The sequence below is a fragment of the Hylaeus volcanicus genome, unplaced genomic scaffold, assembly GCF_026283585.1.
Source record: "Hylaeus volcanicus isolate JK05 unplaced genomic scaffold, UHH_iyHylVolc1.0_haploid 12258___fragment_4___debris, whole genome shotgun sequence".
Lineage (NCBI taxonomy): Eukaryota > Metazoa > Arthropoda > Insecta > Hymenoptera > Colletidae > Hylaeus > Hylaeus volcanicus.
Window position 1 is genome coordinate 7,435 of NW_026531632.1, and position 26,331 is coordinate 33,765.

Below are 26,331 nucleotides of genomic sequence, written 5' to 3' on the forward strand. Positions count from 1 at the left end.
GGCGGATTCAATATGGCCGACATGTATATGAAAAACTTGTTAGATTTTCGTAAAAATTGTTGTACTATGGTTTTTGTAATTCCTGATTATGAATCTGACATCGGAATTTCGAAATTCAAAATGGCAGATTCAATATGGCTGACATGTATATTGGAAATTTGTTAGATTCGCGTAAAATGTGGTACATAATGGTTTTTGTGATCCCTGATTACGAATCTGACATCAGAATTTCGAAATGTTCAATCGAGATATGACCGTCTTTTGGAACTTCTGATCGCCAACTCTGAATACCATTTGAAGGCGTTCTGTTCTGTTTTAGTCTCCAGAATGTAAGATCGATTAAAAACAAATAATATCCTGTTTTTGACTAACGATGACGAAATTTCGTTTGTTATAGGTATGCACTGCCTAGGTGCGGTGACAGGAGGCGTGCCCAGCCCAAATGGGGTTGGTGGTCGGGGTGGCATTCTTAGCGTGTTCCGAGCCCTTGGAGTCCTTGTGTGCGAAGGGAGGATTCAGGGCCCTCCACGGGGTTACAGAGAGGGCCCACACTGCGCAGCGCCTATGCAGGCGCCCCCAAATGACCATGTGTGCGAAGAAGACAATTACTTGGTAAAATAATCCATTCTTGTTACTTATATCCTTTTTAGTGACGAACGATAATATATTATTGCGAATGCGATGGGCGCTTTACTGTTCGTATTGCCAGAGAACTCTATTTCAAAATAAATTTATGAAATGTTATAAATACTCTAATTTCATTGTATAACAAATGAAAAAATTGTTTATTCATTTAACTTTTTGTTATACTTGGATTCAATATGATCGACATGTATATTAGAAATTTGTTAGATTTGCGTAAAAATTGGTGCATTATGGTTTACGTAGTCGCTGATTACGAATCTGATATCAGAATTTCGAAATTCAAAATGCCGGATTCAATATGGCCGACATGTATACTAGACATTTGTTAGATATGCGTAGACATTGATACATTATGGTTTTCGTGGTCGCTGATTACGAATCAGACATTAGAATTTCGAAATTCAAAATGACCGATTCAATATAGCCGACATATATATTAGAAATTTGTTAGGTCCGCATAAAAATTGGTTCATTATGGTTTTCGTGGTCGCTGATTACGAATCAGACATCAGAATTTCGAAATTCAAAATGGTGGATTCAATATGCCCGACATGTACATTAGAAATTTATTAGATTTGCGTAAAAATTGGTGCATTATGGTTTTCGTAGTCGCTGATTATGAATCTGACATCAGAATTTCGAAATTCAAAATGCCGGATTTAATATGGCCGACATGTATACTAGAAATTTGTTAGATATGCGTAGAAATTGGTATATTATGGTTTTCGTGGTCGCTGATTATGAATCAGATATCAGAATTTCGAAATTCAAAATGCCGGATACAATATGATCGACATGTATACTAAAAATTTGTTAGATTTGCGTAAAAATTGGTGCATTGTGGTTTTCGTAGTCGCTGATTACGAATCTGACATCAGAATTTCGAAATTCAAAATGCCGGATTTAATATGGCCGACATGTATACTAGAAATTTGTTAGATATGCGTAGAAATTGGTATATTATGGTTTTCCTGGTCGCTGATTACGAATCAGACATCAGAATTTCGAAATTCAAAATTGCGGATTCAATATGGCCGACATGTATACTAAAAATTTGTTAGATTTGCGTAAAAATTAGTGCATTATGGTTTTCGTGGTAGGAGATTACGAATGTGACATCAGAATTTCGAAATTTAAAATGGCGGATTCAATATGGCCGACATATTCGTCACGACGATAATGACCGAAACAGTTGTGTGCGACAGAATTATTGATCGAAAGGTCTCGAACAAAGGCAAAGTGGAACCTTGAAATTCTCCTGGTTTATTCTCGCAAGACTCCAACAAAAGGATTACACGATATACAGTACGATATGCACAATATGCATTAGTAAGCATCAATGCTAAATAAATTATCTGCGTTAATATGAAGAAGTTTACAAGGTCTACCCGTTAAGTTACGCAGTAAGACCGAACTAAAGATAATATGTATTACTATTTCATTGTTAACGCGTCTTCTTTAATACGATTTGTCCAGTGCAATCGATATCTTGTGCTCGTCCGGGAGATCACGGACCGTACTGTGGTTGGGTCGTTCCTGTGCATTGAAGTGGTGTTGTGCAGCGACTGTCCGTGCGGTTTTGCCAAAGCTGCAACGAAGAACCCGATCTGCACCGTGCCATCCTTATCAATCTCACCATGGCAACACACGTCGGAGATGCTGCTGGAGTATTGGTGTGTCTCCACTGTTCCAAGCAAGTGAGTATTATCATCTCCTCGAGAATCGCCTTCTACCAAGTTAAAAATTTAAATTAAAAATTAAATTAAAATATTACATTCAAAATCAAGATTAAATATCATCGTGTTATAAAATTAGGTCCAGATACATTTGATAGGCACAATAAAATTCAACGTTCGAAATTGGATTATACAAGTATATGTAGATATAAGTAGATCGCGGGTTTTATCCATTTATGATGTAAAATAATGATAATAATTTTGTTTACGGGAAGAAGCCCTTCATATAAATTAAATTAATTATATTTTCCGCTCTTTTCGATTCCGGCATCAAAAATAGGGGTTCCCGTTAAAAGAAAACAAGTTGACCTTGAAATGACCTTGAGAATGAGGTTCAAAGTCAAATACAAGGTCACCATTTTGGATTCTTCATAGAAAGTTACTTAACGTGTGACCTTTGTTTTTTTTTTTGTTTCATCACTAAACTCGAGAGATATTTCAAGGTCAAATCCAAGGTCACCATTTTGGATTCCTCGTTGAAGGTTACCTAATGTGTGACCTTTGTTATTTTTTGTTTGATCACGAAACTCGAAAGATATCTTGAGGTTTCCATACTTTTTTCCCATCCTGTATTGTATGCCTTTATTGCTCAGACCGTATTTTTCAAAATCTCATCGTTTTTTTTTTTATATTCTCTATATTCAAATAAATATGCGTTGCACACAAAAATTCTTTATGGATTTAAAGAAAAAAAGAGTGTAAAAGAATACCCGGAAAAGCGATAAATTCTTGTATTGCTAAGAGTTGACGGTTTTAATTATTTATTATTCTTGTTAAGAGTAATATAAATAAAGGATATGTAATTCATATTACATTCTAATGGAACAAATGTTCTTTGTCAATGAATGGTATACATCAGGACTTCTTAAACTATGGGTCGCGACCACAAATCGAGTCGCTTGATTTTAATGTTAAATATTTAATATTCTCTTTTATTTTTGTTATTGCAAGAAATGCAGTTTTGATGAAAAATATGGTATGTAATTTTTGTAACTATTATAAATACAATTTTACAACTTTTTGTAGAATTTTAATTTCATATTTTTGTATATTTCTAAACAAATTCAAAAACTATCTTATTTTCATATATATATATATATATTGGTACCTAATCAATAAATCATCACAAAATGTTTACATATCTTTGTTTTATATTTCTTGGGTTGCGAAAAATATCACAATCATAAATGGGGTCGTGAATGAAAAAAGTTTAAGAAGCCCTGTTGTACATGTTTGCGTAACTTTATTTCTACTTTTATTAAGAATATACACAAGCAAAATTCCTGAGAATTTAAAATAGAAATAAAATAGAAATAATCTCTGTGAATAGAATTAAATGTATCGACAAATATGTACGTATTTGCGTAGGATAAACGAAAAGAAGTAATGGTATATTAAAGAAAACAATAATATAATATAATTCGAAAAATGTCGTCGCCATTAAATAGGAACTGTTATCAAAGAGCATATCCACACCTTCGAATTATTCTTGATAATATAAAGAATGTTCGAAGATGGCCAAGGCACACCTATTATGGATGGTGAACAGAATTTTTGAATTAACTAAAAATAAAATTAAAAAATTAACTAAACTTTACAATTATAATCAATGATTATTAATCGTGTATTACATTGCGTTTAAAATTGTTTTCCAGGAGCCCAGAGACGATGAACTTCTACGGCCTGTACCAAGCAGTTCGTTCGCGGCTTCACTTTAGTCAGGTGGCAGCTTGGTGGTCCCGAAGCAACGGCAACGAGCCAAACTACATCGCGACGAGGGTGGTACCGTATAACGAGGAAAATCTGAGGAAATTTCGGGAAACCCCCGTAGAGCACACCTTCCCTCTGGCTGGTAACGGCGATGGAAATTCGATAAAGGTAGGGAAACCGTGTCTAGAACCCGTCGCGTTCGTCATTATCTCGACCCACTAGCTTACACTAATACACATTATTACATCAGCAAACGAAAGTCGGAGCTATGTAAATCTGGCCACGCGACTTTCAAACAATTTTTTTTTTTTTTTTTTTTTTTTTTTTATTATTATTTAAGGAAAATGGTGACATTTCGTTTGTAGTTGGTTATAGTAACAATAACACTTACAATAGTTTCATTTGTAGATTCATCAATTAAGCTTTTCGATGCTCTGTGCGAGTATACTCGTCAAATTATTTTGTTTTTGTCGTGGTCAAGGTGAGTTAAATCACATGAGCTTATTGTTAATGAGTTAATGAGATTAATGAGTTAACGCGTGTTGAGCTCTTTCCTATTTAAAAGACTCATGCGATTTAACTCACCTTGAGCACGACAAGAACAAAATAATTTGACGATTAATTTAATTTTTATACTCGCCCAGAGCACCGACAAGGTTAATAAATAAAAAATATTGAAAAAATGACCCGCATCCGACATTGAGATATCTCATATCCGTTTTTTTCATGTGATTCTGAATCGTTTGGAGTTGTTTGTAGTCATTCCAGTTTCGTCTGTAGTTGAATAGTTTAAAAATTACAATAGATTGTTGATACGCCTAAGAGGCAACTTCGTCAATTTTCAAGATTTTTAAAATCTGTTTTTACCATCTAATTCAGAATCGTTTCTAGTTGTTTGTAGTGATTTCCGTTTCGTCTATAGTTGAATACTTTAAACGTTATAAACAATTGTTGATACGCCTAAGAGGCAACTTCGTCAATTTTCAAGATTTTTAAAATCTGTTTTTACCATCTAATTCAGAATCGTTTCTAGTTGTTTTTAGTGATTTCCGTTTCGTCTATAGTAGAATAGTTTAAATGTTATAAACAATTGTTTATACGCCTAAGAAGTAAAACTTCGTCAATTATCAAGAGTTTTGAAATCCGCTTTTTCCATCTAATTAAGAATCATTGGTAGTCGATTGTAGTAATCTTCCTTTCGTTCGTAGTTGAATCATTCAAAAGTTATAAACAATTGTTTATACGCCTAAGAAGTAACTTCGTAAATTTGCAAAATTTTTTAAATCTGTTTTTTCCCTGTTCTCCAGTATCGTTTGTAATTGATTGTAATGATTTCCCTTTCGTCTGTAGTTGAATACTTCAAAAGTTATAAACAATTGTTGATACGCCTAAGAGGCAACTTCGTCAATTTTCAAGATTTTCTAAATATTCTTGTTCCATGTGATTCAGAATCGTTTGTAATTGATTGTAATGATTTCCCTTTCGTGTGTAGTAGAATACTTTAAAAGTTATAAACAATTGTTTATACGCCTAATAGGTAATTTTGACATTTTTTAAGATTTGTTAAATCTGTTTTTTCCCTGTTCTTCAGAATCGTTTCTAGTTGTTTGTAGTAATTTCCGTTTCGTCTATAGTAAAATAGTTTAAATGTTATAAACAATTGTTTATACACCTAAGAGGCAACGTCGTCAATTTTCAAGATTTTTAAAATCTGTTTTTTCCCTGTTTTTCAGAATAGTTTGTTGAAGGGTGAAAATCGGCACTCCCGAACTTTCCCGATATTGTTTTACAAATTTGTTTGAATAGAACCTCGTCTATTGTTTTAGTGGAAGGGCTGTACTCTCATGCAAAAAAAAAAGAGCTAAACCCTGCCAACTTGTTTAATAATATAAAAAATATAAATTTAATACTAAAAACATAAATTTAAAAAAATATATAATAATATAAACAAAATTTTGTTTACGTCACAATATAGAACTCACTGTATCCTACAATTTACATCTAAACAATTTCTTCGTATCATCAATAGTTATTGAAATATGCGTCTGTCACACTTCACCGCGGACACCCAGTACTATCACCTCGATTCGCAAATACGTAATTCTTTATCAATTGCCCCAAAACTCTGAATTTTCAAATTGCTCGAATCGCTGGATCATGTCCCCGCCATAAACGATGCTTCGATTCCAAAGCACTCGATTCGGTTACTCAAAAAGACAAAAGTAGACCGAATCAACATCTTGCCGATTTGCTGGGTGTACGCGTCCCCTCGATGCGAATTGTTTCGTTAATAATCTCCGCAGGAGTGGAAATTCGTTCGATCGGTGGCAAGCAACGGCTCGCGGTGAAACGATACGTTGTGGTAAAAGCTTCGAGGTCAATGTTCCTCGCGTACCGTCCATGTAATCCGCATGGTGGTCCGCGTATTCGGGTGTACCTTCTTGGTTCTATTCTGGTTGGCCGAGGACACTAACGAATGCCTACTTTTAACCGGTAGATGAGTCACACCGATCATGTTCGAGTGCCGCGACTGCATTTAATGGAGCTGAAGAGGATTTCTCGTGCAAATTTTAGGTGACCGTGTGGGCACTGCCGAGGATGGAGGAGCTGCCGATTCTCACCTGCCCGTTGCACCCGATCAAAGAGAAGGACGAGGAGGGTGTCGCGAGGGCTTTGACACCCACCAAGGCTATCCCGGTGCCCAGTGCTTCACAGAATCCCGAGGCTCTGGTTTTGCCTGGTAATGAAGGAAATTACTGACGACGAACGTGATATTTCGGTCCTCGAGTATCACCTTCGGTATCGATTTAAGCTTCACCTTCCAATCTTCGGTCCATCGCGTCGATTTCTTTGGTCTCTACCATTTGTTTTCCTCTTCTGTAATCGTTGTACTCTCTTGTTAGAAAGAGGCTTACCCAGTGGATCAAAACAAAAAAAACAAAATAAGAATGAAGTGGTATTTAGAAAATTCAAAAAGGAGCATATTATGAAATAAAGGGAGAATAAAGCAATCCAAATTGTATTTCAATATTTGTTGAAAATCATACGAATAACGTAAGCATAATAATTAATTTCTCTTTTACAAACAATATTTGGACAAAAATAACAACCTAAAACAAAAATGTTCCTTTGATCATCGCTTTATATAAATCATGTAGTATGAAGTACAGATAATTTATCTTCAATCGTTTTTAACAAAATAACTGATATGGGACCACAAGACTAAAATATGATAATTTCATGATGCATGGCAAGCGTCAGAAGGACTATCTGCTACAAAAATAGTGATTGGTGTAGCTGGTGTAACGTTACTGAAACAAATCTTTTGTATTATCACAAACATTTATATTTATGTCACAAACAAATATTTAGTTATCTGGTCTACCTGTTAAGTTATGTGACTATTATTTAGGTATTTCCGGTAGTGCAATTAAAGAATGTTTTAGACAAAAGGTGATGAACTACGTGTTTGCATATTTATAACTCTGAAAAAATGCTTTTTACATATAAATGTAAAGATCACTTTGACTTTTGTAAATGGCACCACACGTTTTGGACGTCATAAAGTCATTGCTGATGTCGAGACGAATTCAACAGTGTAACAGTTGTAATTTCTTACAACTTAAATCAGGTTACATCAGATGCATTCCATCTTCTACGATACAGAGTACCAATTTTTGTATTAGAGTTTTCTTTGTCCCTGTACACATTGTAAAATGTATCGCACTTCTTTTTGATACTGAATTTGTATTAATTTTTAATTTAATTTAATTTGTATTAATTGCAGTGTAACATTTGTAATTTCTTACAAATTAAATCAGGTTACGTCAGATGCGATCAATCTTCTATGATACAGAGCACCAAATTTTGTATTAGAGTTTTCGTTGTCCCTGTACACATTGTTAAATGTATTGTTCTTTTTCTTTAATATTGAATCTTGATCATTTCTAATTGAATTTAACTTTCTGATATTATTTTAAAATTGATATTTGTTCTCTGAGGAAGACTACGCTGAACATTGCTCAAAAGACCAAACAAACCTTTGCGTCAATTATTGTAGGATCACAATTTACCTAATTATCTGCAACATTGGTTATTATAATCTATGTAACTTTTCTCTTTACCACTCTTCCTACACTATTGCCATTTGGTATAATGAACATTGCTCAAAGGACCAAACAAACCTTTGCGTCAATTATTATAGGATCACAATTTACCTAATTATCTGCCACATTGGTTATAATCCATGTAACTTTTCTCTTTATCATGCTTCTTCCACTATTGGCATTTGATATAATGAACGTTGCTCAAAAGACCAAACAAACCTTTGCGTCAATTATTGTAGTAAGTTCTTGATCATTTCTAATTAAATTTAATTTTTTGATATTATTTTAAAATTGATATTTGTACACCGAAAAGGACTACGCTGAACATTGCTCAAAAGACCAAACAAACCTTTGCGTCAATTATTATAGGATCACAATTTACCTAATTATCTACCACCTTGGTTATTACAATTCATGTAACTTTTCTCTTTATCACACTTCTTACACTATTGCCATTTGATATAATGAAGTGCCTAACGTGAACAAAAAAAAGTTTCAGGTAAAAGCGTATGTGTTGATATTCTCCCTCTTGTATTGATGTTTCAAGTCGTTGACAAATTAGCGAAGCTGATGCTCGAAGAATCAGTCTTACCAAAGAGTCGAGCCTGAACAAATTTGCTTTTCTGGAATAGTTCTGGTGGACGACAGGCTGCAGACGCCCTGCAACATGCCCGGGAAGCATCACTGCAACTGCGAGGAGGAGGACGGTTCGCCGCCGTCGCCGTCGATCCCGCGACCCAACAGCGAAAGAAAGCGTCGCAGGTCGCTTCCTTGCGGTCCATCGGATTCAGTTTCCTGCGTGACAGTTCAGCCGATGCCTCTGCCGTCCGTGCAGGAGACAGCGACGCAGGAGCCGAAGGATAGCCAGAGTTCCAGCTACCCAAAATGCTCGTCCGAGATCTCGAACAACCGCGTCCAGTCGCGGCCTGTGCAGGGTCAGTCTTGCAAGCTGGAGGAGAACGGCGTCAGGAACCGGAACAACCTCAACTCCGACAACCTGGAGCGTTGCTTCAAGACGCAGCTGAACATCGACGAGCGCGAGGGGAACATGGAGAAGCGTTACAAGCGAACCATCGAGGACCCGGAGCCTCCGCAGCTGAAGTCTGTCGCTACCGGTGTCAAAGAGAAACAGTGCAATTTGGAGAAGGACGCGCAGGGCGGCAGCAAGAAGACGAAAGAAGCAGAGAGCAAGTCTACGGAGAAGAACGGGTTGTTCGAGAACTTGATACCGTTCAATTCCTCGTTATCGTGGTCATTTGTGGAGTCGTGGAACAACAGCACCGCGAATGGAAAATGCGCGTATTATGGTCTACGAGGGAACAAAGACGGATATCTAAATGACCCTGAAAGAACCTGCAAACCGCCGGTGTCCAAGGACCCGTACCTCGTGATAAATCCGTTCAGACAACCTAGTCCTTTCCACGAGTCAAATCCAGGACCGTCGACGAACAATCGGTTGAAACAGGAGTCGTTGAACACCGCCTGCATGGTGCACCAGAGCTGCGCGAAACCGTCGAACAAGCTGCCGAGCGCAGGTGGAGTGTCCCCTGGACAGGAAGCTTTGAAATTGGAGGATGTAGCGGCGAACAACAGAGGAAGACCTGGGAAGGACTTGAGCCAGTTGATGTCGAAGTTGTCGTTTCCTGAGGACAAGGAGAAGCCGAAAGATGAAGGAGGATTCTTGGATTGGTTCAGCAGGGTTCCAGGGAGAGTTCTTGGTGTCGCGCCGAGCAACGGTTACGTGGAGAACAAGGTGAAGAACTTGAAGAGCCAGGAGCAACACGGGAACGAGGTCAGGTTCAAGAATTGCAATCTGGAGTTGAGTCAACGCGAGTTCGACGAGGTTTTGGCTGTATTGAGGGCCAGGACACCGTCGGGACGGAAGAGGACCAGCGTCAAGACCTCGAAGAAGCGGGAACGGTCGGAGAAGTCGGTCGAGGACGGAGTGGACAGAAAGTACTACGTGAACTTGGAGAGCAACGAATGCTCGGCGAACAACATCGTGAACCGCGGCAAGTTCTGCGAGGGCTGCAGCCACAAGCTCTGCAGGAAGAACGATCAGCAAGCGATGGAGAAGTCCACTTTCACCGAGATCTATGGCAATAAGAACATCTACGATCCGTCACGGAAACGGGAGAAACTCGACTGCGGTGGGTCGAGCGAGGATCTGCAAGCAGTGAAACGCAATAACGTAGAGAAGCGAACGAACGAGCCCATGGACTGCTTGCAGAACGTCTCGAACAAAGCGGATATTCTACTGGGAGCAATCTTGCGAACCAGTAAAGATCGAAGGAACCTGCCGGAGGGTTCCAGCGGGACCAAACCCAGGTCTGCTTTGCCAACGTTCAGTGGGGATGCGGAGAGCGACCGAGACAACGACTGCGAGAAAGCAGCTACCGAGCAGAGAATCGTCGTGCCATTGGAGGACGAGAAGTCGTTACATATGGCGTTGAACAAGAGATTCAATCGGTTCCGGCAACTCTTCAAGAAGGAACAGGAGAAGAAGGCGAGCTTGACTACGGAGGATTTCCAAGAGGTCCAACAGCCGGTACTGCGTTCGTTCTGGTGCAACAACGTCCAGCCCAGCTTGCACGATCCAAAGAATTTGAGGGACAGCAAGGTGAAGAGGAGGATAGACTTTTCCAATTTCATTGCGGAAACGGAGAAGAGGTACACGTGCACCGATCCGTCGGGACTTAGTACAAATGGCGCACATCAAAACCCAAGAATCTATAGTACAAATTACAAGGTATATAAACTACCTCTTCTATCGAACAAACCCTTTTATTTGGTTAGGCTAGGTTGGGCTCATTTAAATCATTCTAAAACGAAGACTAAAGCAGAAAGATATTATTAAGTTGTCCCAAAAGTTTCTTTCGTGAGTTCCATTCAATTATTTTCTGTAGCAGTGTTTATATACAGTGACTCCCAGAAATATTCGGACACTAGTGTATGGTTAGCTTTATGACTTAATATCGTAGTTATTAAAAAAGCAATTGTCTTCGTTACTTTTTCCAATAATAAGTTATTTATTAATGTTATTAAAGATGTATACATTAATCAAAAAATTTACATAAATTACATAATAGCAATAAACAAACGAAAGAATATTACATTTTCGGGTACGATAAAACACGGAGGAGGCATTGTAATGGTGTGGGGATGCATTTCGACTTCCGGCGTTGGCAATTTAGTTTTTATCGATGGCATCATGGTTAAGAATGCTTATTTGAATCTTTTAAAAAGCAATTTAAAACAAAGTGCAGAAAAAATGGGGATTGCTGAAGATTTGAAATTTTACCAGGATAATGATTCTAAACATAAGTCGCGCATTGTCTAAGAATTTTTATTGTATAATTGCCTCAAAGTCCTTCATCCACCTCCACAATCGCCAGACCTTAACCCTATAGAAAACTTATAGGATAAGTTGAACCAACGGATTCGCAAGACACCCATTCGTTCCAAAGAAGTACTTAAAATTAGGCTTCAAGAAGAATGAGCATCCATTTCGACAGAATATTTAAAAAAAATAATTTCTAATATGCCGAATCGATTGAGACATATTATAAAAGAAAAGGGATTTGCAACAAAATATTAATGTGGAACATATAATGTTTAATTTTAATTAATAAATGTTATTCCTCATAGTGTTCGAATATTTTTGTGACCCGAAAATGCGGTATTCTTTCGTTTGTTTATTGTTATTATGTAATTTATATCTTATATATATATATATTTTTAATAATGTTAATAAATGATTTATTATTGGAAAAAGTAACGAAGACGATTGCTTTTTTAATAACTACGATATTAAGCCATAAAGCTAACCATACACTGTTGTCCGAGTATTTTTGGGACTCACTGTGAATAGACAATCTAATTTTTTAGACATTGATGCTGTAACAGTAACGGAGCGAAATGAATTGTACACAATTTTGTAATGTAGCATAAAACATAAAATATTGTGTATGTATTAATTATTAATAAAACGAAAGAAACTTTTGGGACAACCTAATGGAACGATTAACACAAATATAAGTTTATATAAAATTGTAAACTTAAGAGAATAAACCACATTAAGAGGTCAAATATTATGTGTTTTTCGACATTTTTCTTTTTATAGAGAAAAATTTATTTCATTTTCTTTAACTTGGAGAGTAATTTTTGGTATATATTAAAGGTCATCTAGTAATTTTTTCAATTCATTTCATTTTTTCATTTCCCTATAGCAAGTTTTCGACCGAGTCTGCTATTGTTGGGAATTTTAAATCTCACAATTGTTATCTGAAACGAAACTTTTTTCTTACATTGTTAAGATGTTTTCCAAGAATTTGAAGTAAACTGAACTAAACTCAAAAAAGTTGACAATTGAATTTTTCTAAAACGTTTAAGGAAATAGTATCAATTTTTACTACTTGTGCAACTTTTTGTAGGTAAAAAACATACTTTACTTAATACTTTCATTCCAATCTTTAGTTCACATTCAAGACATTTAAATAAAGTAACCGTAAATAAAGTTTAAAAACGATCGGTCGATTAGTTTTTGAGTTATCATTGCTACGAAATGGATGAATGTTCTTCCAAAAAATGCGAGACATCTCAAAGGTTTCTGTGCGATATGAGTCGAAAAAATTACCAAATGTACCTTTGAACATATCTTAAATATTCCCAAAGTTATGAAAAAGTTAACATAAATTATTCTCTATACAAACAATATCTCAAGAAACACTTAATACTTGGCCTCCGAGTGTGATTTTCGCCTTAAAAAAGTTACCTTCTGCTTTCATTACATACAGGGTCTATCCATTAAGTATGACCATCCATCTATGAACCAAATCAGGACCAATTTGACGAATTTGCTAAAGTTTAGGAAAAAGCTCAAAAAAAAAAAAAAAAAAAATAAGAATGAAATTGTATTTACAAAATTCAAAAAGGACCATATTACGACATAAAGGGAGAATAAATCTTATATTGTATTCCGCAGACTGAAAAGATTTAAGCCTTTAGACAATAGTAGCAGATTCTAAGATATTAGTGTAATAATAGATTAATAGAAAGTTAGTAATTATAAGTTATACAAGAAGATATGGACCAGTGGGTGAAATATTTATATATTCAATTTTTCAAAGACAAAAATATTCAATATTGTTATATTTTGTGTAACAAATTGCAATAAATGCCATAAAGAAATATTAAGTTATTGCTTAACAATGATTAGAGTATGATTACAGCTCAACAAGTTATGGTTAGAACAATTTAAATATAACAGAAACTTTTAACAGAAACTATTTTATACCAGCTGTATTCTTTCAAGATCTCAAAACGTCTGATGACAGTTTAATCAATCACCATTGTCAGTAACAACTGACCTTCTTTGTCTTCAATGTTACGCAGCTGGGCATGATTTGATACATCTGGTGCTCGTAAGAATACTTTATGCTTTACATTACATTACTGAGTTGCATACGATACATCTTGGTCTATTACCTTCCCCTATATCTCTAGAAACAGCATAATGCCATCTTCCCTTTTATTATAAATAGAATTCTTTAATGAGAGGAATAAATAATAATAGCATGATGTAATATCTAGAAAGTTCGAAGATGTAAATGATTGCTCAGTGGAACGTTAACAATTTATTTCCCATCCTGCTGGTCGTCTTGTGCTTTCTTCAATTTGTACTGTTAGAAACAAATTACTTCCTTGAATTAATAGTTTAACTATAAAAGAAATGAGATAATCTTCTAAGAGATGAGGTTGTCTGTCGAAAGAAATTTTTGGGATAACCTAATATTCATGCCTTTGTACACTCATTGATCAAATTATTAGGGATAGAGGAGCTGGTTTGCATAATATAGCCAAGATCAGGATTGTACAGTCTGGTATATGCAATATTTCCTGTATGCTTTTAGTACGGTCTTCTAGCTGTGAATCTTGAGGCAATCAAAGTATTACAGATCAACTACGTTACATGATTATTTTTAATATTGTCATTGGTCACATTGGTTCTTCAACGTTTGCAAAAACTATTGCAGAATAATCATGAAAAACATACACAAATGTATCCAGCCTAATGTAGTCATCACCTTCAAAGGAATCATACTAGATAATATATTCTTTTAAATTAAGCATAACGCCTGTTATTCTTCTGACTTCTTGGTATATACTGCTGTCATCTTTAAAATGTTCGTTGAACATATGCATTGTATCAAGATTCACATTGCTTTCTTAAAACAGAGGTTCTTTATACTACGGTGCCTCTAACAATTTGATCAGCAACTTTTGAACTTCCAGAGGTACTGAAATACGTTACATACATTCTCAAATAAAAGTTGTACTATTTCTGGAGTTCTGTACATTGGTAGGAATAAATGTTTGATAATCATTGCTTAATTTAAATTTTCTTTACAAGGAGGAAGGCAGCCGTGGTTACGATAATCCCGAGTCGGTGAAGTGGCCGAACAGACTGCACAGTACAAATGAAGAGAATAGCACAGCAGAGCACGAAGAGGAAGAGGAGAAAGCGATGTCGAAGCTGCCCAAGGATCCTACTCTGAGCGTCGGTGGGAAGATAAGTGGTTACTCTGTTGTTAAATCTCGAGGCAACGGTCACACTAAGGACAATACGGTCACGGAGGAGGACGAAGCCCTCGACAAAATGGTACCCACCGCGATCGAGCAAGAAAGATTCCGGCGGTCTCTAGAGAACGCAGCGTCTATGGTGTTTCATAGCAGAACCGGTCTGCCGTTGACTTCGAGTCCAGCTCCGTTGAGAAGAGGCAGCTGTTGCTTTGATTACGATAGCAGCTTAAATTCTGTTTCCTCTAAGAGAAGGTACACCAGGTTTTTGATTCTCAGTTTAACGTTAGGTTGCTATCGAAGTTCTATCACTGAAATTTTGCCTGTATACGAAGTTAAACGTCTTGTTGCTCCTACGAATCGTAGGCTACGACCCTGATACAAACGTTAACTATAGTAGATGATTGATCGTGGCATCAATTTGTACTGGCCGTTCGAAATCATCTAGAGCTTAACCTTGACATATAATTCTCTACATCTGTATATATTTAACTCAAAGGAAATGTAGCCAAACAAGTGTGGCTTAAGTATGACACCTATATTTAAACGTTTCAGAAACAAACGATCCAGGTGGATCAATGTCACGTTGAACTAGAACCTATTCCTTGACCCAATATGTAACACAAATATAAAATTAAATTACAAAATTCAGATTTTTATGTCTAGTTTAAATCCTCCCCATGAGAAACCTTGAAATTTCGCTCTAAATATTTTAAAATCATTAAAAAGTTTTATGCTATATCTGCAGGTAATCCTGCGCACACTTAGACTACGATTCTTCGGTTACATTCCCTTTGTACTGATTTATTATAAAATAAAATTGTAATAAAGTAAAATTGCTTGCTATTTCATTTGACTACTGGAGCAGCTAAATTCCATTTTCTATGATGGAATCAGAAAGCTTCCTATCTGATGGAGAAAATTTCTGTTGAAAGAACCTATGTAGAATGTTAGTTTATAATATATATTTTTGAGCAATATGCTAGGATGTATAAGGATTTCATATAAAGTCTTAACACTCGTTTTAGGTATCACGTTTTTATTATACACAAATCCTGAAGTAAGAAGGCTTTTAGACAGTGAGTGATTAAACAATCACTCTTACAATGGTACCTACATTATAACAACATAGAAAAATAAGACAATCCATTTGTGTTTTTATCTATCCTCAATAAAACTATGAAAGAAGTGCTCAGGTCTGGTATCAACCATAAAAAAAACCGGGTTGTGTAAGCAACAAATATCTTAATTACACTTCAAATTTACTGTATACTTGTATCATACAGCGGTCAGAACTTCCACAGCAACCTAATCAAATTAAGACTCTGTAAAGGTCGTAAAGTCTCACCAAACAAGCTCTCCTTTTTCAGCGCGTTGTTCGAGTTGAACACTCCACCGAGTCCAGGTGCGGTGTCCTTAGAGGAAACCGACAGAGAGACTGAGAACGCAGGGGAAGGTGAAGAGACACCAAAGAGACGTGCCACATCCCGCAGCAGGCCGCAGAGTCACGCGCTTCTGGGCAGCTTCGAGGAATCAGCTTTGAACGGCAGACTCGAACCCGTGTCCACGGTTCACGGTTTCACGGCTGAGCTCGGAGCGAGCGGTTCCTTCTGTCCGAAACATCGAAAGCTTCCGGTCACTGTGTTCTTCTACACGCTCGGTGACAATGACAAAGTTTCCACGCCCTATCTCGTACGTACTCGTATTCCTTTTTCTTTCTCATGTTTAAACAAATATTTATCCGTTAATGAATCGGCAATTTACCCTGTTCTCTGTTCACCTGATTACAAAGGTGAACAATTTTTGCGTTTAATTATCTTCTAGATCAGTGGTTCTCAACCTCTTGCCCGAGTATCGCGGAATTGCTATGGGATTAGGCCAAGTACCGCTTTGCACGTGATATCTAGCAATTTATTTAGACGTTTATGTCATTCGTGCACGAATAACGTGGTGTTTTATATGATAAACTTGAGAAAATTCTGGTTTATAAATGTTAAATGTTACCTGTTGAGGGTAGAAATGAAAGAAAAATGGATAAATAAGTGAGGCACATTTCTTCATAGCTTGAGAATTCTAACTGTTTAGTAGGGGAGAGAGTTTTGTGTTCGAAAACACTAAAGAAAAATCTACGGTGCAGTTTTGTATGAATTAAACGATTACTAGCATTTCCAATCGTTTGCTTGACATTGGAAAAATATACAAGAAAGGGAAATGGATCCTGTATGAACTGACTATAGATAGAAATCAATGGTGGTCTTCGATAAGCGAAAAGCAAAGAAGGATTTCTGCATGAAATCAACACAGGAAACGATCAATGGATTCTTTATGATAATCCTAAACACAAGAAAGCATGGATACACCTTGATCAACCGATAATATAGAGTCTAAAATTTAATATCCACGCAAAAGAAGTGGGCCATGAAAGGCGTGCATTATTATGAGATACTCGGTTTAGGTGAAACAGTCATGGTAGATTGATATCAATGTCAATTGGTTAATTCAAGCAACGAATAAGGTGGAAAGAGAGCGTTGCTGCATGACAATGCCCAGACACAGGTTACAGGTTTCGAAATTGTCACACTTTTATCATAATGGAATCTACATGCTGCCTAGAAGATGGGAAAATATTGTAGATGCAAAATAATACAATGACTAAACGTATTTTAATTTTCATATGACAAATAAAATAAATGGAGGAATAAATGAAGACACACGATGAAATGAATAATGCACTTCCAAAGATAATTGTTACACCCTCGTCATAAATATCAATTAAGAAATACCATGAAGCAATTTACCTTATAATTGAGTTTGGTTGACGGAAGCACAGAACTCTTTCTTATATTCAATTCGTTTTTCTTATTAAATAAAAGACCATGTGTACCATGGTGTTGAGAATTGCTGATCTAGACCATAACCGAAACATTGATCTGAACAAATCCTGTTACTTTTGCGTAGGCACATATTAATTTGGGCAAAAAGGGCTACCAAGTACCAAGAAGCGGTACTATTCAAGTAACGCTTCTCAATCCTTTGGGTACAGTCGTTAAGATGTTCGTAGTACTATACGATCTTTCTGATATGCCGCCACGATCTCATACTTTTTTACGTCAGAGAACACTGCGGGACAAAACGCTACGCTACCTCGTTCATCTTAGGTGCGTACTTCCTCTGTTTCCTCTAATAACGTCAAATTTTCTCCGTTTTGCGAACTTCGAAATTTTAATTGTCTCTGTTAAGGGAATAAGTTATCCCCTCGTTGATTAAAATTTTAGAGTCTTCACCACCAGTGTTCCCACCAACAATCGTGGCTTTTTACTGTGGACCTTTACGAATTTGCTAATTACTATTTCAAAATAAGAAGTAACTAGTACCACAAAAAGCTATAAAGATTGTTCTTTGTCCAGCTTACAAAATAAAGTTGACGAGACATTTAAAAATGTATATGGAACTGAAGAGTGAAGAGTGTCATTGTTGTAATTGTACAATTTTGAACGTAGAGTGGGAAATTAATGTTCATTAATTAAAATTAAAGTCTCAGGAGTGTTGAGATAAATACAGAGTGGTTCTAAAGACTGTTTGAACTTTCACTTTTCGTTTACAAAAATATCTATTGTGGTATTTTTGTGTAAAAGTTTTACCTTGAACTTTTTTAAGTATGTTTCCTATTAAACAGATATTTTAGAGCTCTTATAATAAAAATTCCATGGGAACAATTACTTCAGATCTTTTATCAGAAGAAATTTCATAAAATATTATAATTATTATATATTGTAAGTAATAATTTTATTCGACAAACAATATCACATTATACAAAATATAATAACTAAGAATCAAAACATTTATAGCCAATCAAGAGTTTGAAAGTAAATCTATGTAAAAGTGATTCAGAACTTTTTTACTTTCTGAAGATGTCTATTTCTATCATCTAAGGACTTCCATTTTTATCTTTTATAAACCTTATTCGAATTAGAACTTTTCTTATCAAAGTTCCATTTCAATGGCTTGAAGAGAACTTAGGACTTCTGGGTAAAAATCGTTAATTATTCTCAACTATGGAGGAAGTAAAATGAAATTCTTAATACAAAAACACTCTGTGTTGAAAAGCCGATTAAAAGGTTACTCATTTTATTTTTGGTCATACATTTTGGTTATTTATTGGAAAGTTTGGCTACTAGCGGAATATCTTTGGTGTCAAAAATTTCTGTTCGTTAACCGTTGAGTGAAAACTAGGAACACGGAACTAGTAAACACAGAATCAATACAATATATTTATTATCAAGAAAAAGAACACAAAAGGAATAATCGATATGGAAAATAAAAGAAGCTTGGCACAACTGGTCTGTACAAAAGGTATAACCGAACTGAAACAAACATGCTGCAACGGTTTCAGTTGGTATATAAAATAGAATTACATTGGAACACAGTTGTCAACATTAACACTAAATGTACCAAGCAGATGAAACGTACCAAAATTTACTTTAATATTGTACATTCATTGCTATTTCTTTCGCTCATCTGACTTTCTCTTAATTCTTACATTATTTACAAAAATAAATATACATGTTTTTAATATTTTGTTGAAAATCAGAGGTTACGCTGCAAATTATTTCCTTTAATTAAGAATTTCTGCCTAAAAACCAACTGGTTTACTGGTAAGATAGGTCTACGTAATCTAAGATACATAAAATGTTGGTACGTTTAGTGTTAAATCCAAGTTTCATCGAAGGGCAATCTCTTTAGTGTATCAAGTGGATCTTAGTAATCAGTTTTCATAGCGAATATATTTCCACAGTTAGAAGCCACGATTATTATTAGTTCCTCCTTTCTGTAACCTGTTTGCTACTTTACACCTTGTTCCTCATCCGTTTCCACAGCTGAATTGTGTAACTAACTCCACCCACGCGAGCTTTATTAACTTTCTTCGGTTCCTCTCGAAGCTACCAATTAATTTAGACAACGCATGAGCGGGTAGTTGGTACTTGTTACAATATTAAAGTTTCTTGTCTCCGTTTCAGATTTATGTCCGGCAAGTCTGGACGTATTTACTTGCATACGGACATCCGTATGATCATCTGCCGCAAGTCCGACGTCGACACGGCGTCGGATTTCGGTTCAGAGCCGCCGAAGGAACTAAGAAGCTACATCCACGGCCCCACCAATCCGAAATTTTCGCCAAGGTGCTGAGCCGCGTGGCTCTTTCCGTGGGGTTGCTGCCAATCTCTCCGCTCGCCTAGTCCCCTTCACGCAGAGGTTTGATCGAGACCAGTTTTTGGCACAGATTTCACAGGGAAACGTGTATCTGACAAGTACGAAGGCTCGTTTCGAAGAAAAAAGGCCGGTCGTCGACCACGGTTCACGAAGGAAACGGGCCCAGCAGCCTGGGGAAAGAGATGACTCATAAACACGAAATCCAGAAGCACCGAGAATCGACGAATTGCGACGAAATTAAACGATCGCGGTAAGGATTCTAATATCGGTAAACATTTGTCGATTGCTCTTTCCAAATGGACGTTCGTAGAAAATCGAAGGATTCGTTTAGGGAGTCATTTTGTCAAGTACCAGCAATACCATTTCTTCGCGAAAGAAGACGAGCACCGGAGACCCTCGACGGGCACATTTTGGAAGAGAAGCGTCCCGAAGAACTTGAGGGAATAGAACTGGGAATCCTCCAGAGTTCGAATTATTTTGGAAGAGAGTTTAAAAAAGGAGATCTGAATTTTCGGAGAGTAATTTCAGAAGAGAAACGAGAAGGCTAAGGGGAACGTTGAGAGCCACTTGTCTCGCTCTTCGGCTTCCATTTATTTCTTCTTTTTGTTCTGTTTCTGCGGTCGTTTTATTTGTAACACATGAACGCACCCGCGCCGGCGTTGTTTGCTCGCGAGAGTTTCTTCCCTGTTAGTTTCGCCGTTTCTAGACGCTGAAATCGAAAATTTTTAGTTGAATTGTTCTCGCAGGAAATTGATTTCTTCGCCTGAAAGTTACTTCAGACGCATACGATATTATTATTATTATATATCTATTATCTTTATCTATATACAATCAGTATAAACAGTATTCGTACAGCAACCAATTTAAAATAAATGGTTCCTGTACGAATACTTATTACACTGACTGTATATATTTATATATTAGAAGGACCAGAAAGTAATGTCGTTTCTTTCACATTAAATTCAAACAAATAAATTTATAATATGTTTTTACTTTTAATCAATTATATAATTGTCCTCGTTATCAATAACCTTCTGTCATCTAGTGTGCAAATTTTCAATACCTGATTGATAAAGATTGATTGGTACACGGTGAGACTGGTAAATAATAAACAAGTAGTTGCATTCGTTGAAACAACATTACTTTCTGGTTCCCCCTAATATATATGGACGAATAGGCGTCTGATTTATTGTCTTTCGAATATTGGAATTATATATTTCTTGTCGCTCAGGGCTCGTCGATTCATCCGCAAGCCGGAAGATCTCCTTAGAAGGCCATCTTCTCGATTTATTGTTGTAAATATAAGTCACGTGTAAAGTGAGGTAAGAATTTTTTAAACAGGATGATGATGTCGCGCGCGTGTGCGTGCGTGCATGCGTGCGTGCGTGCGTGCGTGTGCGTGTGTGTGTATGTAGCACTCTACGTAAAAAAAAAAAGGAAAAAAGAAAAAGAGAAAACAGAAAATCGCGATGAAAAATAAATTTAGTGATACGAGCATTGAAAACGTCAAGAATCGGGTCTCTCGTTGACATTGGAATGACACTCTCGAACTATTGTACAAAACAAAAACAAAAAAAAAAAGAAAGGAACGAGAAACATGTGATCTAGAAATCGTTTAAAAGTGTAATTTAAATAGATGCCATTTATCGATTCGTTGATATTTTCAGAAGATAAAGCGAAAGACGATCAAAGACGTCGTTTATTTTATTAAAAAAAAAAAAGAAGATGTACGAGAAAACGATGGAGAATCGAACAACTGCTTTTCGCGTTCGAACGTACAGTTTGCGAATCAACGAGTGGCTGGATTATGCGACTTTTCCTCCACCGACGATGAAATAAAGGGAAAAAAATACAGAAGAAAAATCATTATTTACACGTATAAACAGAACACAATTTTGTGTCCGTAGCACTGTGATGAATATTTTGATAGACTATAAAGAGTAATTATTATAAAATATCTATTTGAGTAGTGAATATGTCCTAGGTTTTAATGAATTAATAATTGTACTAATGTCGTACGAGGAATGTAATCGAGCGTAATTACTAACCGTATAAAAAGAATTATACACACACCTTTCGCAGACACCACAAGGGCGCTCATTAACCGTCTCCGTATCGAACAAACGGTTCGTTTCCTTTATTTTTCTACGAGTTTCGCGTTAACTTCACACGAAACCGAAGCGTTTCAGAGATCTCAAGTTCGAAGCGAAACTCTTTTCTAAGCGTATTTGCGCGATGAACGCTCGAATTTCGCCTGAATCTTGTCAAGAAGACAGAGAAAATTTAACGGAATTATCACACTGTTATTTCATGAAGAATACTTGTAACTGTGACTGTGTCCAGCTATTCATTGTCTAGCTGAAACGTTGATCAATTTATAAATAATGAGAATGTTAAAGAACATCAAGCAGGTTTATGACACTGCGTTTCGTCGTCCAAACAGCTAGTTTGCCTGGAAATAAATTTAGCCTTTTCGTTGGTGAATTGGAGGTGGTAGTAAGGAAAACTGAATTTATCTTTCAATAACCATGATCATAAATACACGTCGACGTTGAATAAGGAAACGAAATATATCTTACAGAAATTGTCTACAACAGGCAAACTGTTTACATTCTCGATATTGTTTTCTTTAATTTGAATATTTCAGCATACACGCACGAATTTTATTTTATCTCTGGGCCTGCTCCATGTTTTTGAACACAGAAATAATTTCTATATTGAGAGATAAAATAAAATTCGTATGCTCAAATATTCAAATTAAAGAAAACATGGAGAATGTAAACTTCCTGCCTGTTGTAGACAATTTTTGTAAGATATATTCAGTTTCCTTATTCAACGTCGACGTGTATTTATGATCATGGTCATTGAAAGATAAATTCAGCATAGACGTTTTCTTTACTACTGATAAATTTACCAGCGAAAAGGGTACATTTATTTTTGGACAAACTAGCTATTTGGACGACGAAACGCAGTGTCATAAACCTGGGCCTGCTCCATATTCTTAAATACAGAAATAATTTCTGTATTGAGAGATAAAATAAAATTCGTGCGTGTATGCTCAAATATTCAAATTAAAGAAAACATGGAGAATGTACACTTCCTGTCTGTTATAGACAACTTTTGTAAGATATATTCAGTTTCCTTATTCAACGTCGACGTGTATTTATGATCATGGCCATTGAAAGATAAATTCAGCATAGAATTTATCTTAATGTTTAGAACGTCTTAATGTTTTCCTTATTACCAACTAATTCGCCAGCGAAAAAGCTAAAATTAATTTCCAAGCAAACTAGCTGTTTCCACGACGAACCGATTAAAGATTCAGGTGATGTTGCGAGCGTTCGGTGTAGCTCGCAATCAAGTAAGGCGAGTACGAGTCGTTGGTTGGAGAGGATGGAGACGCGTAGACGTTAAGAGCGCGATTTTGTGATCTGTAAATGGATATTTGTCTTTCTAAAGAGATACGACGAAAAACGTTAACGAAGCATGACAAGAGTTGCATAGGTAGGCCGACGAGCACGTTACTCTGACTTGCGCCGATAGTTGTTTCGTCTGGCTCCAGGCGAGCGTACACGGGTCGACGAGATGAACTTGCGAACGAGCGACATCGACAGCGGAAGCGATCGTTCGTAGGCACAAATTAAAAGCAGCTCCAACGTTGCGGACAAAATTTTTTGTAGCATGTGTATTGTACGGCAAGGAATAGTAGAAGTGTGTAATCACTGCCATGCTGTATATACATGATAGCATAGGTCAAACCGTTGAATAACAACTTAAGGGAATCTTAGCAATAGATTTTTCGCCTGATCGAGGTATTCCCATTGACCAGAAACAGGAAGCTAAAAAGCGGAGTCCGTTGAAAAATTTCTTAAATCGTGATTCTTGCTGTTCTTTCGGATCTAGGGCCGATGGATCTTTCTTTATTACATTTAGTTTCTTCCGTTGGTATCGATAGTTGAATGTTATCCTAACGTTTGCCCGGAGAGCTTTGAAATTGACCATGCAGATACGTGGTACGATTAACAGGGAATGTGCACATTACCATGTGCGCCAGCGTTTCCCAAATTTACGATTCCTTTGTTGCCCTCTTGTATATAATTTATAATGTTGTTAAATTAAGCTCGTTGGACTCTACAGAGCGTCAGCAAATACAAATTTTTATTTTCTAAGTTTCCCTTCATAATCTTTGAGTCCACAACATGAATCAAATTATAAGGTTCGGGTATCGTATTCTTGTCCGATAATTAAATAAACATACCGCTTATGCGTAGAATAAATGTTTCCAAAGTCAAGTTATAGTGTCGTAAATGAAAGACTTTTCTATATTTTCTTTCGTTGCTGTTTGATTTTTCAATAAACCTACGAATAACAGCGCTCCAATGCATTTTCTTTTAGACAATAAAATTCACAAATTCACAATGTACGTATTCAGGAAATATTAATTTCAGTTGAGAGCAAAACCTGTTCCCTGAATTATTGTATATAGAACGACGCAACTGTGATTTAAAAAAAAAAAATGAGAATGCATTGCATTAGACTCATCAATTTTTAAGAAATTGATTAGTCTGTGTCTAAAATTGTAACTATAAGAATATGGCGTACGCTGCGAACACACCAAATTTACTTATTTCGTTTATTTAACTACTAATCGCATAGTTTGGGAAACGTTGACGTATACTCGCTGTGAATTCTTGATGGCATTTTGTCTCAGATTAAACGATAAACGTCGCTTGGTAGCTGTGAAATCTCCACGACGCGTGAAATCTAATTTTCACACGACGAGAAAGAAAACTGAAAGACCGAACAGTGAGAGAACATTTTGTGCAATTTAATTAGCGTACATTTGGAAATTTACGCGTACGCGAGAGAAAACTAAGAACGATATCGTATTTTGGAATCCTGCTATCGGGAAACGACTTGTACCACAAAACGTAGACCGCGCACTCAGAACTTTATTATTATTATTATTATTATTATTATTATTATTATTGTGATAAACTTTTACCGGGATAGAAGTCCGCAATCAAACCGGAAGTCGAATGTGTATTCCCTTTCGAAAAAGGGAGGACGAATTGATTCGACCGGTGCCAAAACTCGAGAATGAAAGGAAAAGGGCTTTTTTGACGAGGCTCGACGGACAAAAACGTTTCGAATTCGTTTCAAGCGCAGCTTCGCTATTTCTTTTTAAACGATTTTATTCCGTGGGCTTTTAATAGTTTTATAATCCGTAAACTGCTTCCCCTTCCTGGGTTCTTTGTTACGATTCTCGATTCCATTTTACCGACGCGCGATTATTTATTCGACAGCGTTTTTAAACAGCGAAAACAATTGTCCGTTGAACGATTATAATTTCTTGTATCATCTGCTCTCGAACTTTTATTTTCGAATCGACGAATCGACGGCAACCTACAGTGGGTGTAAAAAGTATTCGTACACCGATCAATTTCCAAAAAAAACTGTGTAAAATTGTAATTTATTAACTTATTTTTTATAAACGATATTCTACATATTCTCGGAAATGTCTAAAATAGATAGATTACAAAAAAAAAAATAGCTATTTATGTAAGTTGCGAAATTAACAAGAAAAAAGCAATTAATCGATAGAAATGTTGAAGCAATAAGTATTCGAACAACTGTTCAAAAGTACTTTACTGGAAATTTTATGTTTTCTAATTCCCACGGAGGAATAAACTAATGTGTTTACGTTACAAACTCTCCTGTAAATGGTTCGTCATAAGTAGACTGCGGATCTTTATGCAAAATAAAATCTTGGCGAACGTACATACAAAAATTGAACCTAAATAGGAATTTATTTTATTCTGCAAATATTATGATATGAACGTTACTTTCTATCTTTTTTATATTCTTGCATATTGTTTGCATTCTGTAGGTTCTTGCACATTCAAATTTCCTATAAATGCATAAAGATCCGCAGTCTAGTCATAAGAATCGTCCAAATACTTATTGCTTCTATACTTTCATCCACTTTTCGCATCTTTTTGTTAATTTCACAAATTATTAGGTTGTCCAGAAAGTTCGTGCCAATTTTTAAGAAAACTTTAAAGGCACATTTGAATTGTAATATACATTTATTTATATGTATATTTATTGAATTACATAGGTATTATTTTGTTCCACAACCTTTCCACCTTTTAAGGGATGTACATATATATGTTATTTGTTTTCAGCCATTTCGATATATTCAGACCTGTCAAAAATTAGCATGGACTTTCCGAACAAGCCAATATATTAACTAGTAAATGTTGTTTGGACTATATCTATCTTAGAGACTTCCGAGAATATGTAAAATATCATTGATTACAAAAACAGAAGTTAAGAAACTA

General features: G+C 36.1%; 1 protein-coding gene across 1 annotated transcript; it reads left to right on the top strand.

Annotated features, from left to right (window-relative positions):
• Positions 1 to 380: 380 nt before the first annotated feature.
• On the top strand, positions 381 to 24,361 carry LOC128882200 (uncharacterized). The gene is made up of 9 exons (XM_054133792.1): positions 381 to 612; positions 2,122 to 2,342; positions 4,037 to 4,259; positions 6,666 to 6,831; positions 8,830 to 10,946; positions 14,610 to 15,031; positions 16,147 to 16,468; positions 17,735 to 17,934; positions 19,795 to 24,361. Exons 1-9 carry the CDS (start codon positions 400 to 402, stop codon positions 19,961 to 19,963), a joined length of 4,053 nt encoding a protein of 1,350 aa, XP_053989767.1. The 5' UTR covers positions 381 to 399; the 3' UTR covers positions 19,964 to 24,361.
• Positions 24,362 to 26,331: the final 1,970 nt, after the last annotated feature.

Coding starts and splice junctions, on each gene's coding strand:
- LOC128882200 (XM_054133792.1), top strand. CDS start 400: ATGCACTGCCTAGGTGCGGTGACAGGAGGCGTGCCCAGCCCAAATGGG. Junction 613..2,121: donor GCGAAGAAGACAATTACTTG/GTAAAATAATCC, acceptor CGATTTGTCCAG/TGCAATCGATATCTTGTGCT. Junction 2,343..4,036: donor GTCTCCACTGTTCCAAGCAA/GTGAGTATTATC, acceptor ATTGTTTTCCAG/GAGCCCAGAGACGATGAACT.